The sequence below is a fragment of the Vulpes lagopus genome, chromosome 2 (genome assembly GCF_018345385.1).
Source record: "Vulpes lagopus strain Blue_001 chromosome 2, ASM1834538v1, whole genome shotgun sequence".
Classification (NCBI taxonomy): domain Eukaryota; kingdom Metazoa; phylum Chordata; class Mammalia; order Carnivora; family Canidae; genus Vulpes; species Vulpes lagopus.
Window position 1 is genome coordinate 42,812,586 of NC_054825.1, and position 26,917 is coordinate 42,839,502.

General features: G+C 39.0%; 1 protein-coding gene across 8 annotated transcripts in view; it reads left to right on the forward strand.

Moving 5' to 3' along the window:
* Positions 1-26,469, forward strand: part of HMG20A (high mobility group 20A) — a 77,498-nt gene extending 51,029 nt beyond the window's left edge. For 7 of the 8 annotated variants that reach the window (XM_041739923.1, XM_041739931.1, XM_041739948.1 and 4 more), the window contains 9 exons: positions 2,291-2,383; positions 6,076-6,223; positions 7,934-8,146; positions 11,147-11,279; positions 12,194-12,225; positions 18,861-18,936; positions 19,652-19,867; positions 20,546-20,688; positions 23,970-26,469. In XM_041739923.1, coding sequence (XP_041595857.1) covers positions 2,295-2,383; positions 6,076-6,223; positions 7,934-8,146; positions 11,147-11,279; positions 12,194-12,225; positions 18,861-18,936; positions 19,652-19,867; positions 20,546-20,682 — 1,044 coding nt within the window. In that variant the 5' untranslated portion in view covers positions 2,291-2,294 and the 3' untranslated portion in view covers positions 20,683-20,688; positions 23,970-26,469. Of the gene's footprint in view, positions 1-2,290; positions 2,384-6,075; positions 6,224-7,933; positions 8,147-11,146; positions 11,280-12,193; positions 12,226-18,860; positions 18,937-19,651; positions 19,868-20,545; positions 20,689-23,969 lie in introns of those variants that run through there. The other variant, XM_041739905.1, reaches the window with a different exon arrangement.
* The last annotated feature ends 448 nt before the right edge of the window (positions 26,470-26,917 follow it).

The following is a 26,917-nucleotide window of genomic DNA, read 5'->3' on the forward strand; positions in this document are numbered from 1 at the left end:
TCCCCTTCCAGCTCAGCATTCATTACATTTCTTAAGTGCTTCACATAGAATTCCAGAGTTCAGTGTGACCTCTGTACTGGGACATTATCAGACACAGATGCTACACTGAAAGGCTTTTTGGCAATCAGTGGCTTAGTAGCTGTGATTCAGTTTGAATCACCCCCTCACAGACCATATGAAAGCAGATTCTTGCAGAATCCCAGCCATGTTCTTGGGAATCATTTTCTTTTCCAATTTACTGGACTAGTTTAGAGGCCTTTGGGTTTCACTGGACTTTTTCCTCATTTCCTTCCTTTTGTTGATCTTGGCCCTTTAACCTTCCACCCACTTTATTACTCATTTCTTAGGGGCCTGACTACTCAATAACATTAGAGAAAATATATCTAAAGCCATATGGGTTGACGTAAAACAAACTTAAGGGGAAAAAAGCAAGAAATTTGTGTTCTCTCAACTTCCTTTGTTTATATGATCTGTTTATATGTTGCTAAGGTTGTGCTGTCCAGCTTCCTCCCAGTATCTCAGCGATGACTACAGATAACTGGGCAGCACCCTAAAAGGGGCATGTTGGCATTATGAATCCCAAGACACTTCATTCACCCCCTACCTTTGAGATGTGAGGGATGCAAGGAGCTTCAGATGCTGAATCTTAAAGTTCTTGAAAGGCCTTGTAGGTTTAGGGAGACTTTTAGAAAGAAGCCAGAGTCCTTCCTTACAAAGTTTGGGAGTAAATATCTGGCAGTTTGAATGTTTGCTCATGGTTTAGTTAGGCTGGATAGCATCTAATTGATTAGAGGTTTGTTTGTTTGTTTGTTGTTTTGTTTTGGTTAGATGAGTATCAGGGTAAGGTGAAGAGTCCCCTCAGAAGCCCCCATATCTTGAAGGGATTGAGAAGGGTTAGCAAGCATCTCTGCACGTGGAATAAACTTTTGATCAAGCCTAAAATTCCTGTCTACTTTCCACGCTCTACCCACCTCAATGGGTAAGAGACCTACAGAGATGCATTGTTTTCACATTAAGCTGTGTATGAAACTTAGTCTGCTAACCAACAAATTTAGAGGGGAAAACAAAATAAGTAAGAATTTGGAAGTAAATGACTCTACTACACATGTAGAATTTGGTGTCAGAGTCATGTGCACCTGCTTGGTGTCTCCTCTGTGGGATGAATCCTGGGCTGCTGTGCCTTCCCCTTCATTGCTGTTTCCTAGGTCTCCTTAGCAGCAGCCCCTGAAATAATTGCTAAGGTAGCTCCTGAGTGAATTCTCATAATTTGCTTCTCAATTCTCCCTGTTTGATTGAAGCCCTCTTTCTCTTGAGTGGTTTGCAGTTCCCCTGAAGTGGCTACTGTTTGGGGTCACTATTGAATGTTTTGTTTGAATATCACTTAAATGATGAATGGGAGGCTGCTGCTTTTAGCTCTATGGGGTGAAGCCCTTCGTGGTAAGCCTTGAAAGGGAAAAATCTTTCTCTGTAGTGATGTGCTAAATGAAATTACTCTCTTTGTCACTTTGTCCTTTTATCCTTTCAGTCTGATAACCTCAAGTTCTTGTGATTTATTTGGTTTCCTTCAATTAAGCTCAGTTGTTTCTTGCACCCAGGTGCATGCTATTTCCGTTGGTCATCATGGGGATGAAAAGCATATTTCTGACCTGGAAATGTGGTTTCTTTAACTCTGCACCACATCAGTATGCCTTCCAGCCTCCACTTCCTGTGCATTATTTCCTTTTGGAGGGCTCAGTTTGTTACCATTTAATCTAAGAATGATTCATCTGGGACAGAGACCCGATAATGCTATAATAACAATACCTTGCTTTAATAATACTCAAAGCACTTACGATCTTAGCCTTTCTCTGTTTATGAAGCTCTTTCAGCTTAATCCTCACAATAACCCTGTGGGTCAAGTCAGCAATTTTGACTGTGTTTAAGCTGGTGAGACTGTATCTCAAAGACATTGAAAACTTGTTCAGGGTTACAATGCTATTTAATGATTTTTACAGAAAATGAAGAATGCTTTTGAAGTTATTCTGAGTGAACAAAAAAGAATTTCCAACCTGGGTCCCATTTATAAAAATCTGACTGTTTTTAGTCTGGTCCATCAGTAAGACCAAAGTCAAGAACCCAGTAACCAGAATTTAAATCGATATGTCCAAGTCAAGAAAATAAATATTTAGGTCATTTTCAATTCTGCTGCTGAGGTAATAAATTTAAGGAAGACTGGCTCTTAAATTAATGGAACTTCAACTGGAAGTAATTAAGACATTATCATTATTTTCTTATTCCCTCTTCCTTTTAGAGAGATGGAAACCTTGATGACTAGCTCCACCCTGCCACCCCTTTTTGCAGATGAAGATGGCTCCAAGGAGAGTAATGATCTGGCTGCAACTGGGTAAGCAGCTGCTTCGGGACACTGGGCCTGTCTGCCTAGGCTTCACAACACAGCCTCTGACAATGTGTGAGGTGCTAAAGAGACCTTTTTATACCATAAAAATAGAGAGTATGTTTGTTACGCTTTACAAAGAGAGCAAGAGCCATTGTAAGCTGCTTTGTGATCTGCATTCAGCTATCATTTGTGGTGCTCTGGTTCCTGTGAACTGGAGCAACAGTATGTGGACCTGGGAAGCATCGCCGGTTCCTCCCGGTTAGGAGAATTACATAGTCACAATCAAACACATACCTGCCACAGGGCTAGCTCTGAAAATCAAGTTCATTTTCTTTTTGAATTGCCACAGATACTGAAATAATTTTTTCCCCAAAGGTCAGATTTTTTTTTTAGATCAGATTTGTTTAATATGGCTCTTTTATTCAAGATGCCTGGAGCTCTGACTAACTTCTGTTCCTTTTCTGCCTCCACCTCCTTTCTTTGGTATTTGTGGACAGATATGTAAAGTGATATAAAAAAAGGGCTAAAAGCAATAGTCCCTCTTCCCTTGAAAATCTCTGTTCCACTTGAATTTTTATCTTTTGTATTTAGAAGTTATTTGCCATGGAAGAAATGTATTCACTAATAGATTGAAGTGCTAGCTAATCCCTATGATGAATTATTTTAATATTCTATAGAGCTCTTTAAATACAGACTACACTTTGTAATTCTTTTTCCTTCCTTCAGATTTATTTCTTTTCTCATTAATACCTGCCTTCCGACATTATTATTCAGATAAAACAGCTCTCCAAGACTTTTCTAAAAGCTGCCTAGGTGCTAAATCCAATTCATTCAAGAAAACCTTTCTGAGTGTTTCCTGTATGCCATACACTGTTTTAGATCCTGGGTACTAAGAAATGAATAAAACAGATAAAATACCAGCCTCGCAGAGTTTAAATTCTACTGGGGACATCAGGCAATAAGCAGGATAAATAAGTAAAATACATACTATGTTGTTAAGAACTGTGGATTAACAAATACAGCAGGGAAGAGGGATAGGAAGGCCTTGGGGTATAGTTTTAGATACGATGGCCTCAGAAAGGCTTTGAAAGTGACTTGAAAAACTGTGGAAGGAGCATGATGTCCTCCAACAGATGAATGGATAAAGAAGATGTGGTACACACACACACACACACACACACACACACACAATAGAATGTTACTCAGCCATCAGAAGAGACAAATACCCACCATTTGTTTCGACATGGATGGAACTGGAGGGTATGATGCTGAATGAAATAAGTCAATCAGATAAGAACAATCATCATAAGGTTTCACTCGTACGTGCAATATAAGAAACAGTGAAAGGGATTATAAGGGAAAGGAGGGGAACTGAGTGGGAAAAATGAGGGGGACAAACCATGAGAGACTCCTAACTCTGGGAAACAAACAAAAGGGTTGTGGAAGGGGAGGTTGGTGGGGGGATGGGGTAACTGGGTGATGGGCACTGAGGAGGACACTTGATGGGATGGATGAGCACTGGATGTTATACTGTATGTTGGCAAATTGAATTTAAATTTTTTAAATGTAAAAAAGAATAAATAAAAAATAAAAAAAAATTTTTTTTAATGTAAAATAAATAAAAGTGGCTTGAATAAAGACCTGAAGGAAGTAAGGTAGCTAGTGTGTAGTTCTTTGGGGAAGATTATTTGAGGCAGAGGGAGGAGTGAATGTAAAAATTACCCTGAGTTCGGAGTGTTTCTACCTTTTAGAAATAGCCAGGAGGCCAGTGTGGCTGGAACAGAGTATACCACGGGAAAGGTAATAGAGAGCTACATCAGTACTTTCTGAGTCAGAAAGTCTGAGTGAGGGCCAGAGGTTCTACATTTTAGTAAGTTCCCAGAAGATGTCAGTGCTGCTGGTGTGAGGCCCATAACAAGGGACTAGATTGTGTAGGATCTTAGAGATCAGAGTAAGCACTTTAACTCACACTCCAAGTGAAGTGGGAAAGTATTGGAGGATTTCAAGTAGAATGGTATGATCTAACTTTTTAATAGGATCCCCATGCCTGTTATATTGAGAATAAAGGGAACAGTGGCTGAAGCAAGGAGATGAGTTAAGCTCCTAAAATAATTCAAGCAAGAAATGATGACTTAAAGAACGTCACTAGTGACTTTGACAAGAGTATTTTTGGTAGAGTAGTAGGGGCGAAGCCTCAGTGAAGAGGGTTGCAAAGATCATGGGATGGGGCTTGATGATAAATGTAAAATTCTACGTGTATTTTGAAGGTAAATCAAGTAAGATCTGCCTGAAAGACCAGATGAGTAGCCACATTTGGGCGAAAGCATCTAACACAAAACCTATTGTATAATAAAGTGTTGAGCATCTCGTAATTTGTTAAGTAATGTACTGAAAGTGAAAAAACAATAGTTGTATGGGTACAGAATGGTCATAAGGGTATCTGTTATTTTCCTGGTGATCATGAGGCTCACTGCTGCTGCCCAGCATCATGGGAGAGTGTCATACTGCAAATCGCTAAGCCCAGGAAAAGATCCAGATTCAAATATCCAAGTGTGGGGTCTACTGAGTGTGTTTCACTTTTGCACCATTATAAAGTTGAAAAATCATAAATCATACCATCCTAACTTGGGGGGACTGTATGTATAAATAATTCTACAAAGGAAAGGAGACAAATGAAGTGGGATCAAGAGAGTGCTTTTTGTTTCATTTTGTTTTGTTTTAAGACGAGTAAAAATGCCACATTAGTAGGCCTAGTAGGCTGATCCAATAGACAGGGAGGAATTAGTAATGCTAGAGAAGACAGAGTCACTGAGAACCTGTTTTTGAGTGGGCTAGACACTGTGGGGTCCATGGCACAAGTGGAAGGGTGTGCCAATTCGTAAGAACAAAAGGACCTTTTTTTCCCCTCCCGTCTTAATCCAACTTGCCATTTCCAAGGCATTTGACGCCTGTGACCACTCCCCTCTGGTTCCTGTTCATTTCAGTCAGGGTTCGTAGGATCAGTACATTTTCCCTAACGTCATTCTCCTATTTTACTGAAATAAGGAATGTACAAGAATTAGTAACTTAAAAATTGATAGCACTGTTGAAATAAGAATGACAGTGAGAGAACAAGTTGCCAAAGACATCCCAAATGATTGAAATATCTGGGAAACAAAGCTCCCGAGATCAAACTGGGTCTGTTATGTCACCTCTTTTCAGAGAACATGATTGGCATTGAGTTCATAGATCTCTTAGCCTTTTTCAGAGGACCTCAAAGACCTCAAAAATGTAGGAAACTCCTGCTTAAAATCGTCTATTATATTTTCTAGAAAGGGTCAGAAAAGTATAATTTCTTTGATTTCCAGTACAGTCTGCAGCGGCTTTCATTCATTTCTCAGCCCACTATAATCTGGTTTTTATTCCCATAATTCCACTAAAACTGTCCTCCCTAAAATTGCCAACAATCTTCAGGTCTTCAAATTTAGGAGATACTATTTAGCCTATCTTATTTGATATCTAGGTCGATCAAGCACTGAAACTATTTTTTTTAATTCTAACTGTTCTGGAGACATTGTTTACGTTTACACAAATGAGGTGGGGAATAAAATCTGGCTTCTGCTTCTGCTGGCAGGGAAATTTGTCTTGAATCTTGGTAAACAGGAATTTTTGATGCTGTTGATAATTTAATGATGGCACGTCTGCCTATTATTTTTAAGGTTAACCCACCCAGATGTTCCATATAGCAGTGGAGCCACATCATCCACCAACAATCCAGATTTTGTGGAGGATCTCTCCCAAGGTCAGTTGCTTCAGAATGAGGCTTCAAATACAACAGAAGGCACTGAACAGAGGCATGAAGATGAGGTAAGGTGAAACAGGTTCCTATTACCAATCTCTGAAATGTCTAAATCAGCTGTCAGCAAGGGACTTTATCAAAGTGTTCATCCTCTGGCCTTGTTACATTCTGCAGAATTTTCTTCATAGAACTCTATTAATGGTTTCACATAGAACTATACTAATGGTTTTAATGACCTAGAGACAAGTAGACTCTATTTCCTCCTATTTAATAAATTTACACCTACATCATACTAGATGTTCAACAAATACGTGTTGAACGAATGAAGATTTAAATAGGTAATTAATGACAAGGCCTTGTGCACCTGTTCAAGGCCACACATTGCGCACCAAGCCCTGCAGCAGGGAATCATATGTACTGAAAAGACTCGCACCATTTACCCAAGCTGTTCACCCTCCCCTAGAGAGCATCTTTCCTAATTCACCCAAGGTCCATTGGGCCCTAGGCAGTCATGCCCTTTCTGAACTTTCAGTGTTCCTTGCAAATGATTGATTATATTGTCCTCGTTTTAAGGCACTCTTTTTTTTAGCCATAAAAGAGTAGCACCATTAATTTTGTCTTTTTTTCTTATTTTAAAAGAACTGATTTTTTTCATGTTAGCATCCTTAAAGATTATAATGAATGCTTGAAGCTTCTTAAACATCTTAAAATCCTTAGTAGTTTTAATGTTACTAAGTTTACAAGACAAAAACGGGGGAGGGGGGGGGGAGCTGATACCAAATAGTCTAATTGCTCAATGGTGAATTATTGCACCATTTTATATATATTTTGAGGAGTACAGTACTGTAATTAATATTTAGATGTTTTTGTCTCATTTTGCTTATCTTTCTCGTCCCTGAAATAAGAATTCTTGTATCCATAAAACTATTAACTGATAGGTTGTATTTGTAAAATCATGAAACAGAAGTGTGGTGCAGTTTGCATCTCATTAAAAGGGACCGAGAGAAAGGGTTGTGGTAAAACATCAGTAGTACCTCAGGCCTTTCTTTAAACTTTTTTGAGGTGATTTCATCTTTTGATTTAACTAATAACATATAAAGATCTCTGATTTTATAAAATAAACATCTTAAGGAGCAAGCCATCAAGCCAAATAAGTAAGTATTCATTTTAAATATATTATACTTGATGAAATTTTTCTAAGACTTAGATATTCATTTAAAAATCTGTATACTAAAAAAAAAATCTATATGCTATCTGCTGTGAGAAGTGAACTGGTGTTTGAATGGTATCAATGAAAAACATCCTTCATGAATGATTTTTAATCCCTGTACTACAACTAATCTCTTTGTTTGCTCAGTGCGTATGTCATCTTATTCTGATCTACTATGACAGATTCTGCTTCTCTGGCACAGTGCTATGTATGCACTGCATTTCTCATTTAGAATATCTCCTGTCAGGAGTCAGGACTTGTTAAGTGCATATGAAGGCCAAAGCTTAAGTGATCACGGTACCCCTTATTCTCCTCAATTAGGATTAGCCCCTTAATGTAACAGTTTGTAGTGTGGTACATAAAAGGGTGCACGGGTGAACTATCTGGAATTCCTTCTTGAAGACTGCATGGCAGTCATTTATACCTATGACAGATTTGGAGAACTTTGAAAATCCAGTCCCTCAATAGTAGGAAAATGCAACTCGTATCCTGTTTAGTTCGTTTGTTTTATTGTTGTTATTTGGCCATATTTTATATTTGGTGTTTGGTTTTTTGTTTTGTCTTGTAGCAAAGAAGTAAGCGAGGAGGTTGGTCCAAAGGAAGAAAGAGGAAGAAACCTCTTCGAGACAGCAACGCACCCAAATCCCCCCTTACAGGATATGTTCGGTTCATGAACGAGCGTCGAGAACAACTTCGAGCAAAGAGACCAGAAGTCCCATTTCCAGAAATCACAAGGATGTTAGGCAATGAATGGAGTAAACTGCCTCCTGAGGAAAAACAGGTAATTGTTCCTATTCCTGATCTTTGCTTGGTTTTGATTTTACCTCAAAGACAGCTTCTATCAGAAAAGCAAAGAGGATGAATGATTGGTTCTTCAGTTTTGTCATGGGGCCCAGGAGAACAGAATAGCAGAATTCACCATACTTCTTTTCTCTAGCACGTTGGTTTTTATGCTGTTTCAGGATCTGCTGCAGGGGCACAAACAGGAGGGACTCTAGGCGCCACCCCCACCCCCCCAACCAAAAGCAGCTCTGCTTTTATTTGATTTATGTGCTCATATAAGAATTTTGTAAAAACTGATTCAATATTACAAAATTGAAAAATATGTCAACATAATTTATTCCACCAAATTAAATTAAAAGTCATGAATGAGAAAAGGTCATTTGATAAAATTCTCCTGTTCACGTAAGATTTTTATTTAAATTATTTAACTAGAGTTCTGGCAAATCTAACCTATGAAAAATAAAGCAAGAACTATCTGAATTCTTTGTTTTCTAAGACAGAAACTAAAACTATTGTCAAACTGAAACAAATCCATTTGTTACAGTTGAGAGGAATTAAGGACAAGATAGCCACAAATTGGTTGAAATGCCACAAAAGCCAAGCGATTGTAATGATTGTGAGAGTGGCTTAAGGTTAAAAGTTCCCAGAATTTGCAGCATCTACAAGATAGCTATATCTCATTTATGTCTCCGACTCTTTAAAAAGAATTCCCAACAGACTAAAACCAAATTGAAAAATACTCTCGGGAATTAACTGAATTCAGAAAATTTCAAGGAGATTATATTAAGTTGCAACTTGAAGCTCTTTGTGGTGGCAAGTAGAAAGCAGTGCGTATAGTTCCATTATTTCCGCTCTAATGTATAAAGGGATCCTGAGCTGTACATACTCTTTTCTTTTTAATTTCTTAATTTCAAAATTAGTACATGCTCATTGTTTAAAATTTTTTTAGATAATGCAGAAGTGCGTAAAGAAAAAAAGCAAAAGTAACAGCAGTCCTCTCCAGAGTTAACTAACCACTGTTAGGTAGGTAGGGCAAGGGTTTTTGTTTTTGCTTTTAACTTTTTATTTTGAAAATTTTTCAATGTACAAAAAGTTATAAACAGAATAGTAAAAAGAACACCCAAATATCCTTTGCCTTTACCCATATTCACCTATAATTAACGCATTTTACCCTACTTCTCCCATTCATATATGCTCTCACACTCTCCTGGGCAAGCTGCACATGCAGATGCATACACTCATGCTCACACGCATGCACTCTCTCTCTCTCTCACCCACTGACGCACACATGCATGTATGCTCATGCTCTCTCTCACTGGCATATGCACTCATGCTCACACATGCTCTCTCACTGACACACGTACATACATACTCATACTCATGTGCTTGCTCTCTCACACACACACTTTTTTTGGAAATCATTTGAGGGTAAATTATATACTTCATGGTCCTTTACCCCTAATTTTTTTAGTGTATATTTCCTAAAAATAGGCATATTCTCTTACACAACTATAGTTTCGTCATCAACTTAATGATTTTATTTTAACACAGTAGTAATTAGTAGTCAGATCTCTGGATTCCTTTAATCTGGAATATTTCCACAGCCTTCCTTTGTCTCTTATGACATCAGTATTTTTTAAGAATGCAGTCCCTCTCTCTTCATCCACCTCCTTTTTGTTTCCTTCTAACCAAACATTCCTCATTTTGTACTTGTCTAATGTTTCCTTGTGATTAGATTGAGATATGCATTCTTAGAATACTGCATATATAGTCTTGTGTCCTTCTCCAGATATCACATGTGCAGATGCACAATGTCCTTTTATTCCTCTTTGGTAATGTTAATTTTGCTAACTTGATAAGGTTTTTTTTTAATTCTCCCTTATAATTAATAAGCAATCTGTGGAGAAACATTTTAAGAACATGCAAGTATGTTCCATATCAGATTTCCCCCTAGATGGAGCATCCTAATGGATGACTTTTGCTTGATCTAATTTTTACCATGAGGGTTGCAAAATGGTAATGTTCCAACTCCGGCCCTTCCAGCCCTCCCTCCATATTTACCAGTTGGTGCTTGGCCTTCTAATCTAAATACTCTTTTCCTCCGAGGCCTCCCCCCCCTCCTCCATTTATGTATTTGTTACTTATTTATTGTGGGTATGAACATACTAGTTTCTTTTTTCCCAATGGTTTATGATTTTATTACTCTATTTTAGTATTTGGGTACTTAAATTGTCCCAGATTTGGCCAGTTGGGTGTCCCTTATGTCTGGCTCTTGAGAAAGACAAGGTTTTTAACATAGTATCTGGTTCTAGTTTGTGTCCATTTAAAAGCACTATTTTTATACTGTATTTCTTAAACGAGTTGAATGAAAAGGACAAGGCACTAAGCAAAATTATCCTGGTAGATCAATGACTTTGTTTAAATAATTAATAACACAAAGTGTGTAGATATAGGCTCTCTCATAGTAGTGCATTTTAGGTCCATAGGATGAGGTCATTCCTTTTTATGTTCTTTATGCCTCTCGACTTTAGTGCTCTACTCTTCTGGCTCTTAAAAGGCCAATTGATGTATGAGATCATTCTCTTACAGTGGGTTAGGGATAGAGAAACAAAGTAATATTCCATCCTTTCTCCTGTGAAGACTGAGTGTGCCTATATGGTCTTCAGTCCTCTTGAGGACTCTAGTGGCCACGTGCAGATTAGAGGAATAACTGTAATACCTTCTTGTGAATATTTTATGAGAATGATCTCAATAGAACTTGTCTTCATTAAGTTAGAAAAGGCAGTAAGTAGTCTAAAGAATCACAACCACCTATTTTCTTTACAAATGAGAGGTTGTATTTTATTCTATCCGTATGATTTCTTAATTCTCCCTTAAAGCTTCCCTTACAAACTTTCTTCCCACGTTCTAATTGTCCTCTGTTTTCTTCAAGGAATTCACTGCTATTTTACCAAAACAAGTTCTGTTTCTGGAAAATAATTGCACATTTCTTTCCTAGCGCTACCTTGATGAAGCTGACCGAGATAAGGAGCGTTACATGAAGGAACTGGAGCAGTATCAGAAAACTGAAGCCTACAAGGTCTTCAGCAGGAAAACCCAGGACCGTCAGAAAGGAAAATCTCATAGGCAAGGTACCAGAACCAGAACAACACATTTTTGTAGTTTGTTGTGCATGATAGAGTGTCACAAAGCCTACTGTTAGAGAGATAAATATAAAAGATAAGTTTCCATCATTTCTCTATTATGCTACATTCACTTACAAACAACACCTTGAAAGTTTATTAAAATCACATTGCAAAAAAAATAAAAAAATAAAAAATAAATAAAAAAATCACATTGCGCTCATTTTAATATTTCAGTTGGGTTTCCATATCCAGTATCAGTAATTTGACTTGTGTTCCAAGACCCTTTTTAGTTGCCTGTGCTTTTTTTTCTTCTAATTCTCAGTTTAGGCGTTTCTCTGCCTCTAAACAAGTCTGTCTACTCAACTACATACCTGCCTTTCTCAAACACCTTCATGCACCATTTCTACCAGCCCACAGTGAACATCCTTCTCTTCCATCCATCCATTCCATTTTGAGTATTCCTGTACTCAAACAGTACATAGTGAGCACCTCCTGGAACACATCAAGTTTTCACCCAGGCATTAAGGATGCCCCAGTGAGCAAGAGAGACAGGACCTCAGTCTTTGTGGATCTTTGGTCCTCTGTTAAAATTGTTCATCACACCCTTCAAGTACTGCTTCAAGTTCCCTTTTTCTTCAGGGGACATTGACAAAGCAGCTCCACCCACAGCTAGTCTGCCGTGCCTTAGCCATTGCATCTCCACAGTCGGGCATCTCGCCTGCTAAACTATAATATTGTGCGAACAGCCAGTGGCGTGCATCTCCTATCTGCTCTCCCACTCTTCTCTCTTCAAAAGTAGGATCTACATCTGCTATTTCTCTTGTGTCAGACTAACTGTAGTGTAGCACAGTTGATTTGCTTGGGTTTTGTTATTGTTTTGTTCTTCAAATTAATGTTCTCTTATTCCTTCATATTTTTAGATGCAGCCCGGCAGGCCACTCATGATCATGAGGTAATTAGCTTTCTGTCTATGTATCATTTATCTATTTAGAATAATGTTGCTAGGGGTGCCTGGGTGGCTCCAAGAGTAAAGCATCTGCCTTCAGCTCAGATCATGATCTCCGGGTCCTGGTATTGAGTCCCACCTTAGGCTCCCTGCTCAGCAGGGAGGCTGCTTCTCCCTCTACCCCCTCCCCCGTTCATTTTCTCTCTCTCTCTCTCTCCTCTCAAATAAATAAAATCTAAAAAAATTTTTTTGCTCTTTCATTTAAAAAAGAAATAGAATAGTGTTGCTGTTTGTCATATTATTGGACTTTTTTTTTAATGAATGACAGACTATTTCCTATCCCATAATTTAGGTGGGGTGAGTTCCTTTGCTCAAAGATTTTTTTTTTTTTTTTTTGCTCAAAGATTCTTACTGTATGACAGACACTTATCATGAGTCTGTCCTTGAACTATAGCCCCTATAGGGCTCCAGTCCTTTTTTGGGATTCAAGAATTTTATTGCCTTGACATGCTAAAGATGGCTGGAATTTGGAGTGAAGTATAGAAATGAAGACCAGCTGAAAGCCATAACTTGGTCATAGTTTGTCATAATCACTCTGACTTTCAGAAAGTTGTGATTTAGGGAATCCAGTATAAAATGAACTATTCAGTGTCAGTGTCAGCCAAACACAAGTGACAGTATCTTGGTTCCTAGCTCACTGGCATTTATTCGTTTCCTGGCCTTGTCCCCTCCATTTGGTTTAGCCTGTCATCCATAGGATTTAGGCCTATGTGTCTTGGCTTTGCGGCAGAGAGCTTTAAGTATACATGTAGTCCAAGGTTCACATATGGTTGTAAGAAAATAAAATTTTTGGTAATTCTGTGCTTTAAAATGCTCAGTGACTTTTCATTGCATACCAGATCCCGAGAAGTCTGAGTCTTCTGTAGTTGAGTCCAAATTCCCTTTCCAAACACCTTAACTCCCACATTTCCCACGTATATCTTATGTGCTTAAAAACCTTTACTGCTGCCTTCCACATGCCCCCTCCATTTCTGCCTCATGTTTGCACTCATTCTTTCTTTCACAAAAATACTCTCATTCATTTTTTCCACTACCTCTCCCCTATCATCCCATTCCACCTCACAAAATCCTAGCCGTCCATCCAGCCCTGTTGCAAGTTCCATTTCCTCCTTCAAGCTTTTCCTGTGTCCTCCAGCTTCCTTTAACCCTCAACAACTCTGTATATTTCTCATACATACTTAGCTGATATAGCTAAGGTGTTGAGGTTATTGAAGTGCTTCCGTCATTCACACTCTTGGATTATCTCTTTGAAGGATTATAGTTTCCATCTTGAACCGCCCCGTACCACCTAGCATGTTGCCCTTGCATTTGGAAGTCTTCCATAAATACTTATTTTTACACAAAACCATTTGTTGAAATAACAGTGGAAAGTTACAAAAAAGAATTTTCTGATCTACTTTTGTGTGCATTTAGTTTTTTAAGAAATAATTTCTTCAAAATAAATATTTATCTTCGGTCTGTAATTTAGCTTTGGTGACCTTTAAAACATAGAGAAAACATTTAGATTCACAAAATAGATTGATTACAATCCATGAATTAGAAGAAGCACAATAAAAGAATTTTATTCTTCAAATAGATTCTATGTAATGTAGATCTATGACATCTCTCTGCTCTAATTAGGGTGAAATATTAAGATTTTTTAAAATTAAGAAATGTATGTATACTTTATATGTAAAATTCTAATTGAATAGTATTTCAAAATTTCCATATTGACAGATATTTGTATAATTACTTATTTCTCCCTTTATTTGTCTGTGCCCTGCTACCAATATCATGAGATTTCCATACTTCTTTTTTCTCATATCAGGCATCCTTTATAATTTCTCTATCCTAATGGTTACAAAAGAGAATTTGGACAATAGTCTAAAATAGTAGATCTCACACTTTCTAGTCAACAGCTAACTCCTTTCATCACTACAAATTTTGCTGGCCAAGTTATATGTGGCATTTTGTCTTCAGTAAGGTTGATAGTTTTAGTCAAGAAAGATTTAGTACATTTACTCAGTCACAGAAGCTGCTGCTGCTGCTATGAGAAATGAAGCTTTTTATTAAATGAGGCTTTTTATTAAATGAAGCATCTTATTTTTATTTACATGATTTAGCATGGTATGAATTTCTGTGATTTACGAAAAGGAATAAGTCTCTATGTGATTTCCCTGTCTTAGGATTAGACACATGTTAAATCAAAGGAAAACAAGGAGAGTTAGATGGAGAGCCAGCAGTAGTTTGTCAACTGTGTATACAGTAGGCTTTGGAAATCTGTCTGTTGCTATGCCTACATCAAGATCAAGTTCTCTTAGCAAGGTTATTGACCCAAATAATGTCCTTCAGTTTATCAGTTTTTTATTGAATATTATGTTTCCTAAACTAGGTATTTTCAGAACAATTGAAATAAAAAAAAAAAAAACTAGTTTGAGTTCTTAAACATAGTTACACAGTGATTTCCTTATATATAAATTCTTAACGTAATGGTTCTGAAAAATAAGAAAGCTCTGTGAGTGAAAAGGAGCCACCAGGAAGCCCATGGAAAGGAGGAACTAAATCAAGCCTTAAAGATGCCCCAGGTTTTGTGAGGGACACCTTGAGGTGGGTGAAATGGCTTGAGCAGTTATGAGTAAGTTAATAAAAGAGCAAGTACCTTGCAAAGTGCCTAAAACATCATAGATTCTAAATACATGCTCGTGCTCATTTCCCTTTACTTATCCTATTAGGGGTAAAATGGTAAATGTAGTGGGACAGTCTTCCAGCTTACTTCAAAAATACTAAGAACTTCAGAAACTCTCTCAACCGGCCCCCCATCCCCCCATTTCACGGGTGAAAAAAGTGACTTGCCTAAGACAGGAAAGAACTTCCCCAGAACCACTTACTGAATCAGAGGCAGAGTATAAGTGAAGGTCTCTGTACCCCAGGCTGGCGTTCTCAGCCCCACATACCAGGCCACATGAAGCAAACTAGTGTTAAAAGTGTAAATGGGCCTGGTTACTGGGAACATCACCAAATTTGCCAGGTAAGACAAATTATTTCGTTTGCACACAGTAAAGAAACCTATTACATTCCTCACTGGAACTTGGATTCCTAAGACATTGTTACCATGGCAGATATGCACATGCCAGAGCTAGAGAAATTCTGACCTGAATGCTGCTGGCGTGTTTGGCATAGCAGTGGGGCACTCAGCCCAGTACATGGTATTAAGAGTGCTCCCTAAGGTAAAGCGTACTTCAGAGAAGCATGTCACATTCTATGAAATTCTGGCCCTGAACCTAGATCATAGCAAAATAGATTCAGTTGAAAAGAGCCTTTGTTCTCTTACCCTCCACTCAATATATAGAATGAAAAACCAAAGTGAAGAGCATTTTTGCTCCTCTCAGATCAAAAGCCAGCCCTCTAGACACAGGGGTCAACTAGTGTTATACTCAAGAAAGTGTCTGCATCCCGTGTGAGGACTAAGATAGAAACAATAATTCTGTTTCTCCTTTAATTTATGAGAAATGACAAAATGACACTCAGCCTGAACAAATTAGAACCTTTCATTGAAGAGGTAATGAAATCCTTATGATTTTAATCCCTTGAGCGATCCTTGGAACAGCTTAAGTCTATCTGAGCCCCCAGGAGGATCCTCTCCATGCCGAGTAATGTACTCAGTAATGGGAGAGTGCTGATGGTTTTTATTACCACTCTTCCGTTAAGTAGAATCTCTGTTGACTTTCAGAGACTGAACCGTTTGATTTAATTGCTTTTGTGTTTCTTATTTTACACTCTAAGAATCTGTACCAAGGGGCAGTGTGTTAATGCACCTATAAGGTGCTGTGCTCTGCGCTTATGTAAGTTAGCTTGGTTTGGGCCACTCTGGCAAAGAGGAGAAAAGAATTACCAGTGTGAGGAGAATCAGGGGCCTTGGAGAGGGCTCTTGGTACCATGGTAACGGGAGCCAAGCATCCCTCCCTACCCATCTAAAAGTGGCAGATTATTTAGAACTGTGACTAGGTGACTGATCTCATATGAGCTTGTGCAGTTAAGCAGGAGACTGAACAAGGTAGAATGATAAGGTCATAAGGCTATACTAAGTCATTTGTGGACTTCTATCTGTTATACTTTGTTCATATTGAAATTGTATGTCATAAGTTTTCTGTTTTTCTATAGCAACCCAATAACAGGGTTAAAGCGTATGTAAGCCCTGCAGAGCCAAGAGAAAGCCACCCTGAAATATGTCTAGGATCCCTTCTGCAGCCAACTTTTCTTGCCCATACTTTGGTTCTCTTTGAAACCACAAGGAACTGGCCCAAAGTAGAGCTTTGCATGTTGAAATTGGGACTTTGACTGATAATTTTGTTGTTTATTTTTAAATTGCTCTGGCAAACATTGCTTGCCTTCTTTAAAAGATAAAAGTCAAGTGCTCTGAAAATTTCTTCAGGTAAATAAATAATTTTTCAGACTTAACATCTTAGATGGCTGTCTTGATCAGCTGCCATTGGCAGGCTGTTCACACAGCCCAGCCTCCTTTCAAGGCAGACGCCAATATGAAAATAGGAGCTTGGCCGTCGGAATCCCCTCATAGACTGTTAACTACTTAGCTTTCTACTGATCATATTTGTGTTATAAGATAAAAGACTAGTGGTGGCAAGAGTAGGAAAGATATATTCCATCTCTGGCTTTAAACATATTTTTATAGGAATGCCTTTAGATATTTTTTTAATCTCCAGATTTCAGTAATAATTTCTCAGTACTCATTTCCCTCTGTCGTCCTTAGCATCTTTATATTATGCAAGATTTTAAACATTGGGCCAATATGCTCGTGATTTATATTCCTAATGCTTTCAACTTCAGATTCATTGCAGAAATGGCAGCCAAAGCATCTTGAAATTGACTTTATTTTTAAGGGTCATTGTGGGATATATTTTGCAATAATTTTGTGAGACCTTATTTCTTAAATTTTATTTTTAAATTTACCAAATTGGTGAACTAATTTTAGGCTTTCTGTCTCACATAATTCTTTTGTCTCACATAATCCTTCACTTTTCCCATTTTTAGAGCCTACTTATTTCTGACTTCTTGATTTGTTTTGTTTTTCCCTGTGTTTGAAGAAAATATAAAAGATCCCCAATTATATATAGACTGCCCCTCTAAGTAAGTGAAGTGATGGTACTGTTGGTACTGATAGAATGCGATTATTATTGCTCATGATTGACAGATCTCTGCTGAAAGTTCTTACTGTCCGTTCTGCAAATTTAGAATGGACAGTCCGATCTCAGCATTTTACATGCATAACCAACAGAAGCAACTGAAAAAACACCTAGCAATTCCCTTTCTCTATTCCTACTTTAGCTACTTTAACAGCTATATACTGTTTACTGTTCAAAGCACAGAGCTGAAAAATGGCTTCCAAATTCTCCACTACGGAAATTTATGTAGGGTTTTTTTTGGTTTTTTTTTTAAGATTTTTATCTATGAAAGAGAGAGCTGGAGCACAAGGGGCAACAGGCAGACTGCACATTGAGCACCAAGCCCAATGCGGGGTTCTATCTCAGGATCCTGAGATAATGACCTGAGCCAAAATCAGGAGCTGCATTCTCAATTGACTAAGCCACCCAGCTGCTCCTTTAAGAATTAACTGTTGTGTAGAGCGCCTGGCTGGCTCAGTCAATGGAGCATGAGACTCTTAATCTCAGGGTCATGAGTTTGAGACCCACATTAGGCTTAGTGATGACTAAAAAAACAACAACAAAAAAAAACATTTGTTTGTGGAAACACTAATTTGAAAAGATATATGTAGGGCAGCCCCGGTGGCTCAGCGGTTTAGCGCCGCCTTCAGCCCAGGGCATGATCCTGGAGACCTGGGATCAAGTCCCACGTCAGGCTTCCTGCAGGGAGCCTGCTTCTCACTCTGCCTGCTTCTCACTCTGCCTGTGTCTCTGCCTCTCTCTGTCTCTGTGTCCCAAATAAATAAATAAATAAAATCTTTAAAAAAAAAAAAAATGAAAAGATATATGTACTCCTGTGTTTATTGCAACATTGTTTACAATAGCCAAAATACGAAAACAACCCAACTGTTCATTAGTAGATGAATGGATAGAGAAGATACACACACACATATATACAGTGGGATATTACTTAGCCATAAAAAATAATGAAGTTTTGCCATATGTGATAAGACGTATGGTTCTGGGAGGTATTGTGCTAAGTAAAATAAGCCAGATAAATACCATATAATCTCATTTATATGTAGAATCTAAAAAAGAGAAAAGAAGAAACAGACCCATAAATAGAGTAAACTGGTGATTGCCAGAGGGGATGGGGGTAGGGGGATGGGCAAAATGGGTAAAGGGAAGTAGGAGGCGCAATCTTCCAGTTATGGAATGAATAAGTCACAAGGATAAAAGATACAGCATGGGAATGTAGTGGGTGGTATTGTAATGGTATTGAATGGTGAGGGGTGATAGCTACCCTAGTGGTGAGCCCAGTGTAATAAAGTAATCACTACATTGTACACCTGATACTAATGTAACATTGTTTGTCTACTCTACCTCAATAAGAGAGTAAAAGGGGGAAAAAGAATTAACTGTTTTGTTTCTCTTGATTCTCAGAAAGAAACAGAGGTAAAGGAACGGTCTGTTTTTGACATTCCTATATTTACAGAGGAATTCCTGAACCACAGCAAAGGTAATTGCCAAAGTGTCATTTTGTGTTTCTCAGGTTTGGGGGGGTGGGGGGTGGTGAGATTTCATTCTCAGAGGGATTCATTGCTCAAAAGCGGTGGTAGTGATATTCTTGACCCTAGGACTGGTCTGAAAGGAGAAAACTGTTTCTATTTCACTTTGTAGTAAAGGTAGCTACTCAGAAACTAGGGAAGGAAAGAAAGCCAGGCCAGTTTTGTCAAAGCTACTTTAATCTCTGGATCAAAGGGAGTAAATGTGCATCACTAATTCAGTTGCTTTCAAACTCTTAGCCTGAAACCCTCTGTACAAACGAAAGCTTACATGGGCATCCAGAATACAAAATAAGGAAGAGCAAAGCTGACCCCACTGCAGTAAAGATAGAGACCCGCAGCTGTGCTCCCACGGTCTCCCAGGATCCGCCTGTGAAGCCCCTCAGGCTTCTCCCCGTGCGGTTTTAAAAACAAAATAAACAAATACCAAGAATTGCAACTGTTCCTTGCAATCTTAAGTAGGAATATGACCAGCTTTAAGAATTAAAATAGCTCTGGGGAACCAGGCATTTTATTGCTGAAATTGCTATCTAGAAGGCTGTAATGAGAATAGGGAGATGCGGTGGGGTAGCTAATTAGACAGCTAAACAGAACTTCCTTGCACGCGTCTTTGGGACTCTCGGAGACTCCCGGCGCTACATGTGTCGTGTGCGGGGGTGGTGTCCCCAGCTCGGGAGGCCGAGCTCCGCCAGCTCCGGAAATCCAACATGGAGTTTGAGGAGAGGAATGCAGCCCTGCAAAAGCACGTGGAGAGCATGCGCACAGCCGTGGAGAAGCTGGAGGTGGACGTGATCCAGGAGCGGAGCCGCAACACCGTCTTGCAACAGCACCTGGAGACCTTGCGGCAGGTGTTGACCAGCAGCTTTGCCAGCATGCCCTTGCCTGGTAATGTCAACCTCACATGAGTGAGCATTCGGTGCTGGGGAAAGGGGCAGGTGCTGTCTTGTGTCGGTCGGGATTAGTGGGGTGAGGCTGAAGTCTCCCCACCAAGAGGAAAATCAATAAAATAAGGGTTTTCTTTCCTCAGAGGTTTCTGTGGGTCTTCGAATAGTATCTCGGTATTGGTTACAATCATCCAAATTTTCAGGCTCTCTGATCATTTAAATTTTTCTCTAATTATATTTTAATATAATTTACTTTCCTTTCTCTTAAGCTTAATTTGATATTCAGAATAGTGGAAACTGAGTAATAAATCCTGAGTAGAGCATTTTTCTTATATATGTTTGGTAGCTTTATAATTTTGTTTTAAAAGGAAGGAAGAGGAAAACAGACACTGGTATTTTTTATATCCTCTCTCATGTTAAGGATAATCACAGCATCTCTAACTTTTTGTTATATGCAGCTACTCATATATACTGTAGAACAGTTATATAGCCCATCTTTTTATTCAGGATATGTGGATTAATTTCATTTCTTTGAGGTCTAAAAGTCTCTCTTCTGAAATGAAAATCTTATCTCTGGAACAGACCACATTAGAGTGGTTTACTGTGGAGTCACTTAAGTGTGCTATGGTCGAACTGAAGAGGGAGGATTTTCTTACTTTCTCTCCTTATCTCACTTCAGGAAGTGGAGAGACACCTACGGTGGACACCATTGACTCATATATGAACAGACTGCACAGTATTATTTTAGCTAATCCCCAAGACAATGAAAATTTCATAGCTACAGTTCGAGAAGTTGTGAACAGGCTTGATCGTTAGGGAATGGTGAGTGTTCACTGATGCAATATGTATGTGCCAACACATCATCGAAAATTAGAAGACAGTAGACTTTCTCAATGTTACTAAAACCCTGGCATTTCATCAAGTAAATGAGTTGGAGGCTTGATTAAAATTACTTTTACATGGTTACTAAATGTAGTAAATAATGTTAGAAAAGACTTCTTTCTAATGCATGCCTCAGCATGGTTTAACGGAAAGAGCATGATTTTTTTGTGGTTGAACCTCCATTCCAACATTGTTAGCTATTAGCTGTATTCTCCAGGGTTAGTTTCCCAAAGGGTTTTGAAGAGTGAATAAGGGAGCAGCGGGGTGGCTCAGTGGTTGAGCGTCTGCCTTTGGCTCAGGTCGTGATCCTGGGGTCCTGGGATCGAGTCCCATATCAGGCTCCCTGCAGGGAGCTTGCTTCTCCCTCTGCCTATGTCTCTACTTCTCTCTGTGTCTCTCGTGAATAAATAAAATCTTAAAAAAAAAAAATGGAAGAGTGGATGAGAAGTTTAGGGAAAGCACCCCCAAAACAGCACTTAGAACAAAATAAATATCACTTAATTGTTAAGCTTCCTTTTCCCTGGAAAATACTAATGATAACTTACAACAGCAGTCACTGAGACATTGTGTGTATCTAAACCTACGGAAGTAAGAAGCTTTTCATTCAGCACTCAATATCAGAGCAACTATTGTATGTTAAATGTTAATGTGGACTATCCTTACAGTGAAACAGCTATTGCCCTATTTAAAGAGATTACAACTTTTAAAAAGGGGGTGGTGGGGGCACCTGGCTGGGTCAATCAGAAGAACATACAGCTCTTGATCTTAGGGTTGTGAGTTCCAGCCCCACGTTGGTTTACTTAAATAAAATAAAAAATAAAAAGACTTTAAACCGATTTTAAAAATAAACTCTCAGTAAGCAAAAAAGAGAGGAGAGAGAAAATAAGCCTTCTAAAAGAAATTCGACAAATGACTAGTAGTACATGTCATATCCTCATAGAATAGGAAAAAAGTACATTTCCAGAAAGTCTCTGCCCATAGAAATTTTTTGATACTAATAGTCATCAAGTGTCATTTCTTAAATAGAATTCGTATGTGTTCACTTAAATTCCTAGAGCTAGGGTGCCCTGTAATGTGCCATATCCCACCAAATTGGCAACCCTTCGTCTTTAGGTCAATGCCAGCACACTGTGGAAATCCTAGCACCATATGGTGAGGGTGGAAAAACAAAAGTAGACAACAGGATATGCTCCTTACAGTGGCTAGTCATGGGTTTGAATATTTATTTGTCCTGCAGGTACACGAGCACACTCATATACATACTCATATTCTAGCATGTAAAGCAAAATGTATGAGAATAAATAAAACCCATGATACTTTGTGTAAGGAGGCAACATCTGCTAGCAGAGACAAAAGCAGTAGTGTCTGTCCTTCTTGGCCATGCCACCGGATGGTAACTCTGCAAGACCATTCACCATACTTGAGCCTCAGCCGTGTTCTGATGGGGAAAGGATTACTGTCCTTCTAGTGGGTAGCCAGATGGAACAGACCATACTTCTAAGAGATGGCTGGACTCCCTACAGAATAAAGAAGTGGCATTACTACTGCTGTTTATGAAGGGAACAGCTTGTAAATCTAGGCCTGGAATTTTCAGGAGCTCATCATCCTTCTCATTTTCACACAGTGTTTTCAATTAGCACTCTTGTAGGCTTGAAAAGAGAGAGCAGGGAAAACCTGTGGAAGATTGTGAAAGAATACAGTAATTGATAACATGGTGTCTCCTCACATAGGTATAAGGCAGTTACTGCAAGTTTTGAGCCCAAAATGGTTTTCTATTTTGAGCATTTTGCCAGTAAAACTCTCCCAAAGCTTTACCTATCTCAGGATGTGAACTGTAGTATCGGCTTTCAGAAGTGTCTTCCAAAACCTAAAATGTTACCATCATCCTTGATTTTAACCTACATTTTGCTGCTCAAAAATAAATACCTGATTTTGGAACAATTTTATTACTACAGATTCTTACAATCTTAGCCATCCAGACGTAACTAAAAGTAGATAGTTCCCCACACCCCTCAAAACTGTCAAATGAAACAGTTATAAAGACTGTGATTAATATTAGGTTGGCCTCATTATACAAATATGTACAGACAGCTAGGCCTGATGTCCCAACATTCGTGGTGCAATTAATTACTCTGACGTGAGCTTGGCAAAGGTTTCATCCACTGTCAAGAGCCAATGAGTGAAGGAAAGCCAGTGTTCTACAGTTTTAGGAGCATATTAGAGCTGGAAGGGAACTTTAGAAATCCCAACATTGTACATAGGGAAGAAACTGGGTCCCAAAGAAGTGAAATTTCTTACCCAAAAAATACGTAGATGAATACAGACTCTAGAACTAGAACAAATATACCTAAATTCTGGTTCAGGGGGGTTTCTAAAACATTTCTGTAAGGAGGGACCAAGTGTAAGGAGAAAGCACTGAAAATCCTTGGAAGGTGAGCATTGAGATAAATAGAAAAACTTACAATCCAATAATTATAACGTTATAATATTTTGGTCAGCCCATTTAGAAAGCATTTTTTTGGACATGCAATTAAAGACTTGCCCTAGCTGTCACCTTTCTCTGTATCTGACTGATACCTAGTTAAAGAGTGGGGCTGGGAGGAAACCATGGGGGCAATGTCACATTGAGAGGTGACCATGTTACATAAACTGTCAAAATCCATATGTTGCTTGATTTCACTTTAACCAAATGAAAAATATTTGGCTCTTTGAGAAATTGGAAAATTTTTAAAAACCCTCTCTTGTGTGATTACGTTTTTAGCAATGTAAGAAAATTTATTGATCCTGTGCACACAATACATTTCTATATACATGCCAAGATTCTGAGATTTATACTCGAAGAAAAGTGGTTTTGATTGATTATACATTCTTTGGACTAAAGTGGAGTACTAATTTTCCATCATCAGATTTGGCCCTGATTGTTGCTTTTCCGTGTTCAGCTGACGATTTTCCTACCTCCCCTACCTCCCCATTGTTGCTGAACTGGAGCTGGGCCATGTTGCTGGTTGAAATGTTATCTGAAACATCTCAGCGAGGTGATCTGCTTGCAGCTTTAGGAGCTCTTTTCTTTACACCCACCGTGCTCCTCACTGTAACCCTACCGGAAATAGAAGAGTTTTTTTTGTTTTTGTTTGTTTGTTTTCAACTCATAGCCCTACCCTTTCTGATCAGTGCTTACTTTTTTGGTATCTTCATTGTTTTTCTCGCTCCCAATCCTGCAGGTCTTAGAGCTCCGTGATGTTCTGTAAGTGGTTTTACTTGTGAGGAATGAGAAGCCATCCGTGGAAATTTGAACTGAGTGGAGAAAGAGAGAGGGTACAGATTGCTGTGCTTGGGAAAGGACTGTCAGTTAGGAGTTCAATGCCTTCACCCTGGGAAGCCGTAGGAGAGAGCAGCTAGAGGATCATGGATACAAACTTCCTGTGGAACCGTCCCTGTGCAGCTTTGAAAGCGTACAGCTACTCTCCCGGGTCTTCAGTTTCCTGTCACCCGCATTTCTTTCTGATAAAGTGGGTCTGCCACAAATTCCGCCCACCGGGCCGCCCTGACACTGACATCTCCTGCAGCAGAAGGGAAGCCTCCTCATTGCTCCGCTCCACATGGGACCCTTTTATCATGGCTCCAGTTTTCTTACCTAGGTGTCACTTTTTTTCTTAAAACCTATGGGGTTTTTTTTTTTTTTTTCTTTCCTTCACCCCCACCAAGTTCAACATCTCCATTTTCTGACCTCTGGGTTCTGTTGTGCAGCAGGGCTCTGAAGGAGAGCTTCTTTCATTGGACAGGCCCAGGCTTCTCCCATCATTGTCCTGCTGTGACTCCAAAGAAAGGAGCTTCTTGTTGACAGTGTCCTGTGGAGCAAGGCTGTGTTTCCTACCCTACATGGTGCGCAGTGGGTGCCGGCCCTCACTGAGGCTTTGTGATTGCTGCCCTGAAGGAGAATGCTCTTTACTTCCCCCTTGCTACTGCCTGCTGTTTCCTAAGCATTGCTCCTGCACAGACACCATGTCCCAGCCCCAGCAAGGCTCTTCTGTTCCCATCTGTTGGCAATGTCTTGTGGAGCATTTTTGCTAAGGAAAAGGTCATTGGTAAACAGGAAAGAATGGGAAAAGTAGCTTCTCATTTGGCATTGAAGAGAAAAAAAAACCCAAAGTTTATCATGAGTGGGAAATGAGGGAATCCTCCTCTGCTTGAGGTATACTGATGCAAGGAGAGGGATAGGGAGAAACGTTCAAAATCGTCTCTTGAGCTGACAAACAAGGGCATGGAGGAGTTTGTCTTCGTCCTCCCTCTGTAGTCATAACCGCAAAATCGATGTCGAAAGGACAGGCTTCCCTTCCTTTTCTCCTCTTAGGAAGTGATATTTTTTAACACCGAAAGGGAAAAAATGTTTCTGATTCTCACCTCAGGGTTTTGTTATCTTTTGTTTTGATGCTCTAGAGCACAAGGCTGACAGTTGCAGCTGAGATCTTTGGAACCAAAGTGGGGCCTGCTGAGCCCATTGTCTAGGCACCACGCCACGGAGGCAGGTGGAAGTGTGTCCCCTCACAATCTGCTCATGAGCCAGGGTACAAGCCAGAAACCCCCATCGTGTTGCTGCACCATCCTGTCTTCCCAGCATCTCCTTACCTGATTTCTTTATTAGCCCAAAGGAAATAAAATAACAACAAACAACCCTTTTAAAAAATGTTATGTGAGCACATGTCAAGTTTTCCATGCACTGAAGCCCACACACCACTGCCTGGCAACTTCTTAGAATAGGAGCCCATCATTATCTGTCGCCATAAGCCTGGACTGCTTTGTTCTGTATTTTCCTGTTTTCCTGCCCTCACCTGCTGTTCCTGTCACTTCGCTCAGACTCCTTGCCTGCTCAGTCCAAGCTAGAACACCCTGTGTGTGGCAGAAGGACAGCCAAGCCAGTTCTGGAAGTTTGTATCCGCTGTCTGCCAGACACTTTGTCTCCTTCTTCTTTCCTCCTGATATCCTTTGTGTCGGTTTTGTGCACCTTTGTTAGCAGTGCTGTTGACCAAGAAAGGCTGTAACTTGGTCCAGAGGTTGTCATTCTCCAGACTGTAGCTGGTCCATCTGACACTGCCATGAAACATTTGTGTATTTGGGAAAGCCCCAGATCTTGCAAGAGGCTACAATCTAAAACCATTTTCACAACATACACAGCCTACTTTTGAAATACTACCTCTCCCAGTAGCTGCACACCTGACTCTGGTGGCTGGGATTTAGCTGCCACAAAACTGTCACATTCTGTAAAGCAGGTCTGTGTTGCTCAACCAGGAGGTGGTAAGTGAGGTTACAGGCTAACACTGTACCTAATTCATGTTTCCCAGTAAACTTGTAGATATTCCTGCACACCTAACAGATTCGTCTCAAGAAATAAATTGTTGCCTCTTCAGTGTTACAGATTTCTTTTTTTTTTTTTCTTTCATTAAAACACAAGCAGCAGCTGAGGAAAGTAAGACAAAGTGTTTTATTTCTGACATTAAATTTTAAGAAAACAATTTGTGTGTATGTGTTTGGAACTGTTGAAATGCCAAGTTTTCTGTACAAGTGTTTTTGTAATTAAACTTTTAGATTTTCTTTGTTTTTGAAGAAGTTAATATGCTTGCTTGACACTTGCCTCATTAAAACTTTCCTATGTTGAATCCACCTCATTCAATTTTCCCTGCATTGTAATAAAAAAAAGTCCTACCTCTGCCTTTTCATCTTAAAGACTTTGTCAACTCTACATTAATCATCAAGACTGTAATGCTTTTAAAACAGTAACACATTCATTTTACTAATTGCTTATTCAAAATGTGTCTCAGCCTGTTTGAGAGTTCAACTCTTTTAATGTATGTTATAACAATACAGTGAGTTGTAATTCATTTTAATGTAGCAGTAGTATTCTGGAAGCAACTTGAAAGAAGTCTGATGTTCTTCCTTTTGACAGAAGAAATTAGATGTCCTTAGATGCTTGCTTTTATTTTTTATTTTTTTCTTTTTAGGAGATGCTTTTAAAAATAACCACTATTTAACCAATCAAAATCATTTTTAAAGGAAATCAGTGACCTATTTCCACCATGGTTTTAAAATCCTAGGGGTAAATAAAATTAAAATAAAATAAAAAAATATAATATAAATTAAAATAAAATAAAATAAAATCCTAGGGGTGAGGTAA